Source organism: Dipodomys ordii, unplaced genomic scaffold (assembly GCF_000151885.1).
Source record: "Dipodomys ordii isolate 6190 unplaced genomic scaffold, Dord_2.0 Scaffold129, whole genome shotgun sequence".
In the NCBI taxonomy this organism is placed as follows: domain Eukaryota; kingdom Metazoa; phylum Chordata; class Mammalia; order Rodentia; family Heteromyidae; genus Dipodomys; species Dipodomys ordii.
Window position 1 is genome coordinate 2,350,891 of NW_012267345.1, and position 5,921 is coordinate 2,356,811.

At 57.8% G+C, this 5,921-nt stretch overlaps 1 protein-coding gene across 2 annotated transcripts in view; it reads right to left on the bottom strand.

Moving 5' to 3' along the window:
* Nucleotides 1–1,297: 1,297 nt before the first annotated feature.
* Znf512b (zinc finger protein 512B) overlaps nucleotides 1,298–5,921 on the bottom strand; it is a 22,926-nt gene continuing 18,302 nt past the window's right edge. For both annotated transcript variants that reach the window (XM_013030392.1, XM_013030393.1), the window contains 6 exons: nucleotides 5,568–5,738; nucleotides 4,379–4,570; nucleotides 4,024–4,125; nucleotides 3,627–3,689; nucleotides 3,112–3,210; nucleotides 1,298–2,871 (listed from right to left, as the gene is read on the bottom strand). In XM_013030392.1, the coding sequence (XP_012885846.1) occupies nucleotides 2,620–2,871; nucleotides 3,112–3,210; nucleotides 3,627–3,689; nucleotides 4,024–4,125; nucleotides 4,379–4,570; nucleotides 5,568–5,738 (879 nt within the window). In that variant the 3' untranslated portion in view covers nucleotides 1,298–2,619. The remainder of the gene's footprint in view (nucleotides 2,872–3,111; nucleotides 3,211–3,626; nucleotides 3,690–4,023; nucleotides 4,126–4,378; nucleotides 4,571–5,567; nucleotides 5,739–5,921) is intronic.

The window sequence follows — 5,921 nt, forward strand, 5'->3', positions numbered from 1 at the left end:
AGGGCCCCCCGCCGCGGGCAGGGCCGGCTCACCTCAGTCACCACCTGGCAAATAAACACTTTGTAGATAGCGTATCTGTGTCTGTGCGCGGCGCATGCGCGCGCGCGTGCGTGCGTGCGTGTGTGCCGTGTGCGCGTGTATACATAGGGTTACACGGGATAGCTGGAACCTGTCTTCCAAAATGCACTTGTGTACTGAGACCCGGAGCCTCCCCCGGAGCCCTGCCCAACTAAAGTGCCGGGGCGGGAGGGCGGCCCGCCCGAGGTAGGTCTGCAGGCAACCCCGGCTGCACCGTGCGCTGAGGGGCCGCGCCGGACCCTGGGGCCGCCGTGGGCGCTGGGCACCGGGGCCAGAGCTGGGAGGTAGGCACGCGGAGCCCGCCCGCGGGGAGGCCCGCAGACCGGCTGGCCGGCCAGTGTGGAAAGGGGGGGGCCGACCAACAGCCACTTCTGACAGCAGCTCCCATCCTCGCTGACCTCAAAGACAAAGAAGGGAGTTAAAGTGCTAAATATCAAGTCACCCAGGATCTCCATTTCCCACACCAGGATTTCCTGTAGGCTTCAAGGACTGCCTTCCAAGTGCCAAGTACCTGGACAGGCTGGGTGGGCGGCCATGCTATACAGAGGCGTTGGGGTACAACTTTCTCTGTCATAATAACAAGGGCAAAGTACACCTACCTGGTCCTCCTTTCCCCTACCTAGCTGCATACTACTGCTCAAAAGCCTCAACTTACCCTTTGGCGCTAGATCATACCCATACCCACTTTTTTTCTTTTTCTTTTTTGTAGGTCGTGGGGCTTGAATTCTGGGCGCGGTCCCTGAGCTATTTTGCTCAAGGCAAGTATTCTACCACTTCAAGCCTCAGAGCCACTTCCAGTTTTCTGGTGGTTAACTGGAGATAGCCTCACTCACTTTCCTGCCTGGGCTGGCTTTGAACAACCATCCTCAGATCTCAGCCTCCTGAGTAGCTAGGATTACAGGCATGAGCTACCGGTGCCCAGCAATCAGACCCATTTCTACCAGTGCAGCCATCTTTCAATCAGGTCAAGGAGTATGGGAGTAAGGGAGCCCACTTTACACCAGCCCATCTGGCCAGGGCTACCTAGAGGTAGATCCCTCCCAGATAGTAAGAGTAGAGCAGCCTCACCCCCAAGTCTCCTGGAGGCCTCCTCCTCAGAGGCAAAAGGGATGCTGGGGTCAATACTGCCCACTGGGCAGCAGAGAGGCCTTGGCCAGAGCCCCAGCCCAGCCCCATCTCTGGCACCAGGACACCCTTAGCACCAAAATGTCAAAATGTATTTTTTTTTATAAAAAACAGAATTTTAAAAAAGTTGTTACTTGTCACAGCAACAAGACTGGCATCCACAACACCCAAGACACGCACACAGGCAATATCAAAATTCACATCATCCAGGATCAGAGCCTGATCCCTCAGCCCTCCCCCCACTGAAAAACACCTCACCCAGCCCTTCCCAGCCTCCTCTCTGCAAATGGACTGGAACTTAGGCCAAGAAAGAGGCCACCCGCTGAGGCTGCATGCAGGGCTACCAACCCAGGAGACCAGCCCCTGCCCATCTGGCAGACCTGGCCCTCCTAAACCCCAAAGGGCTGCACCTTGGCTGAGACCTCACCCATCACTGGCCTTTGGTTCCTCATTTCAGATGACCAAGCCAGCAGACATGCAAGCTGATAGAGGAGAGGGAGGGCTTTCCCCAAGCCAGGCCTCTGGCCGGCGGGCATGGTAAGCCCAGGCTGCTCCCACGGAAGCCACACATTATGGGTCCCTTCTGCCCAGCCCTCGCCCCGCCCTTTTGCTTCAGGCTGCCCATCTCAGGTTTACAGCTTCAGGAACAGAAGACTAGAGGCAGAAAACACCAGGCTCTCAGGCAGGTAGCAGGCAGGCAGCTGGGTGCCCAGCTCTCTCTCCGCAGGCAGAACAAGCAGTGGGGCTGCTTGCACCGTGAGCACACAGGCGAGGAGGGTGTGGCTTGAAGCACAGTAGGGATGACAGAGGGGCAGGCCCAGAGAGGTAGAAACAAAAGGAAAGGGTCTGAGAGGGTGGCTGGGAGAGGGCAGGTGGCTGTCAGGTCAGTATGGCAGTGGTTGGACGGGGTCTGTCCTGGGAGGTAGCTGGGGATACCGGAGTTCCAGTGTTGGGTGAAGGTGAGGGAGGCCCGGATGGTGACAGCTGCTCAGGTGCCCGCATCAGCCAGAACCACTGGGTCAGGCTCAGACCTGAGCCTTGGGGGGCCCGAGTGGAGACCTCACTGGGCCCAAGGGGCACAGCAGGGACCCAAGACCTTCTGAACGCACTGCACTACCGCACTCACGGTGCCAAGGCCCAAGCCCTGCCAGGACCTTGTGCAGCCTGTGGGAAGAGCTGGTACCCCGGACTATTGCACTTCTGCTGCTGCCGCAGACACCCTGGGGCGCCCAGTCCGGATGTGCCAAGCCAGCCTGAACAGGAATGGCTATTTCAGGGAGGGGAGGAGAAGCTGGCGCCTCCTACTGAACAGATGGGCAAGGGTAGGGGAGTGGAGACCGGAGATCAAAACTGGCCCCCTATTCTCAAGAGAGTGGGGCTTGATGGCCAGCCTGGTGGCTGGGCCCCCACAGAGGCTCACTTTTCTGGGGACTTTCCAGCTCCAACCTTCCGCCCAATACAGCCCCGGGCCCCCTTGTCCCTGGCTCCTGGAGACCAGTCATCCCGATGGAGAGGCAGCTTGGACTCAGACTCCTCTGGGGACCACTCCTTGGGCTTGCGGCCCCGCTTCTTCCCACTTGCTAGACTTTTTTTCTTCTCTCTCCTGGTCATCAAGGAGTCCTGGCCCCTGTGTCTGGTAGGTGGGTCAGCTGAGGTCCGAAACCAGTTCTGGGGAAAGAAAAGCAGCAGTAAAAACCAGAGACCTGCCCCAAAGCTAGACATAGCCACCTTCAGGCAGGCAACCCCAAGGAGCTAGGGGCAGGGCTTCCATCCAAAGAGGCTCCTGCTCAGGGCGCCGCCACAGGACAACTAGGCACCACTTTGAGAAGAAACCACATGTACACCGTCTGAGACACCCACTCTGCACCACGCAACCCCAGGCACAAGCCCAGAGCATTGCTCTCACACCTCTGCGTGGGTCTTGAGGATGTGGTACTTGACGCCACTCTCAGAGCTGAACTCCTTGGGGCACAGCAGACAGTGGTATTTCCCCACCAGGTGGTCCCCCTGCAACACAAAGCAACATAGTCCTCAACCCATGAGGACCAAATCACTGCATCTGGCCCAGCCCTGGCTCAGCTGCTAATGGATAGGGGCAGATGCAGCCAGAGAAGCGCACTGTCTCCATGCCAAGATGTTTATATAATGGGTAGGCTCCAAGGACCCCTAAGACCACCCCTCAGGAGGCCCACTGAGCCATCCCTGCCCCAGGGGATGCAAAAGGTGAGGTGAAGGAGTGAGAAGAAGCAGGTGCCCCAGCGACAGGTCCTCATAGCAAACTAGCATGCCCCGTGTCCAGGTCAGAGTGAGCACCAGTGCAAGACCTGTGACTGACAGATTCGTGGCCAAGATAGGATTCACACTGATAAGCACGGACCCCTGGTAGGAGAGGGTTGTAAGTGCGGGGAGGCCCCAGCACTGACCTTGCTGCAGCTGGCAAGATGGGCCTTGAGTCCAGACACACTGGAGTAGATGGCTTCACAACACTGCAGGTGGGAGAAAGCCATGGGGTGGCCCTGTCAGGGCACCCCACACCTCAGCCCCAGGGAGTTCCAGACCTCGTTGAGACAGTGTAGGGGCACTAACCCTAGGCATCTGAGGGTGTGGATAGGCCAGGTATGTGGGGCTCAAGGTTGAGGCCCCTTCTGTCAGTGGGTCATCACCTAAGGCACTGCAGGAGCCCAGGTCAGAAGCAGGGCCTCACTCTGAGGGTGGGTACCTCCTCACAGGCCTGCCTCAGCCTCAGTTGCTGCCTGAAGGCTATGCCTGGGCCCTCTGTGCCGGAGCCCACCTCCCACACCATCCGCAGCCCCAGCTCACGTCATTGGGGCAGTTCACGTGGCCCTTCTCTTTGACTTCGCTCTTCCACGCCTCCAGCAGCTGGGGATTGAGTGTGGGCAGGCCTGGCCGGGTGTAGTTGAGCTGCAAAGCCAGGCAGAGCACCTGTTGAGGCCTAGGCTAAGGTGTCACTGCTCTGACATGTGTTTCTGCAGCAGACTTAAGGCCCCTCGATAACAGGACAGGCAGATGATCAAGGCCCCACGGGCACAGCCGTCATGGAGGCCTCTGAAATGAGGCAAGGCCTGGCCACAGACAGGAGGCCAGCGGCTTTGAGGGAAGAACCTGGGAGTGACCGTGGCTCCCAGTGCTGTCCAACACTCGGTGGGCTGCTCACCCGTGCAGTCTCGGGCACAAGGTCATCCTTCATGCGCCTCTTGGTCCAGTCATGAGCCAATTCATCCTCAGCAATCTCCTGCAAGTGGAACACAGCAACCTGGGCCGAAGTGCGGCGAATACGGCCACTTGGGGTCCGCTCCACACCCAGGTCTTCAGCCTCAGGGGTCTTATCTGTGGGCTCCTCAGAGGGCTGGAGAGCAAAGAGAGACACACAGAGACCACAGTGAAACACAGGATAGCTACAGAGAGCATGAGGTGCAGACCGTGCGTGGCCATTGTAAGCCCAGGGAGGATGCAGGGTGCATGCAGGTATGGGAAGGATGTAGACCACATAAGTAGTGCCAGCGAAGATGAAGCCCCAGACTCCCATGCTCCTTCTTTTTATTTTTGGTCGGTTGGGGGGCTTGAACTCAGGACCTGGGTGCTGTCCCTGAGCCTCTTCAGTTCAAGGATAGTGCTCTACCACTTGAGCCACAACACCACTTCTGGTTTTTGAGTGCTTAATTGGAGGTAAGAGTTACACAGGGATTTTGTGTGTGTGTGTGTGGGTCCTGGGTCTTGAACTCTGGGCCTGGGCTCTGTCCCTCAGTTCTTCAGCTCAAGGCTAGCGCTCTACCACTTGAGCCACAGCGCCCCTTCTTGGTTTTCTGGTAGTTAACTGGGGATAAGAGTCTCACAGACTTTTCTGCCCAGACTGGTTTTGAACCGCAATCCTCAGATCTCAGTCTACTGAGTTGCTAGGATGACAGGCGTGAGCCACGGCACCTGGCTCCACACTCCCTCTTACCAGAACACAAGACCTAGGATAATTTATTGGTAGTGATGGTGATTGTGGGGCTTGAACTCTGAGCCTAGGTGCTGTCTCTGAGCTTTTGTTCTCAGGTCTAGTAATCTACCACTTGAGCCACAGCTCCGCTTCCAGTTTTCTGGTGGTTATTTGGAGATAAGAGTCTCATAGACTTTCTTGTCTGGCTTTGAACTGTGATTCTCAGATCTCATCCTATTGAGTAGCTAAGATTATAGGCAGGAGCAATCAGCACCTGGCTGCTTGGGTAACTTTTAAAGGAAGGGATCACACGTATCAGGCCACACGTGGACACGTAAACAGATGCACAGCACCCAGGAAGGAGCCTGTACACAGCACAGACTACACAAAGCCATAAAGACACTGGGTCCACCGCACTCACCGGGGCTGTGTGTTCTGAGCGCACATGGTAGTCGTGGCCAGCCTTGGAGCGGTATGTCTTGCTGCAGTGGGCGCAAGGGAAGGAGGGGCTGTCCACCTCGCAGGGTGGCTTACCACAGCGCCGCTGGTGGTACTGATAGCCCATGAGGCTGGAGAAGGCAGCCCCGCAGCCCTGGAGGACCAGAGTACAGCTGAGTAAGGGACTGATGAGGCACCAAATCCTGAGTCCTATGTGAGCACCCCACATAGGCCCCTCCACAGACCCCGCGAGCACCCCGCACAGACCCCTCCACCGACCCCGCGAGCACCCCGCACAGACCCCTCCACCGACCCCGCGAGCACCCCGCACAGACCC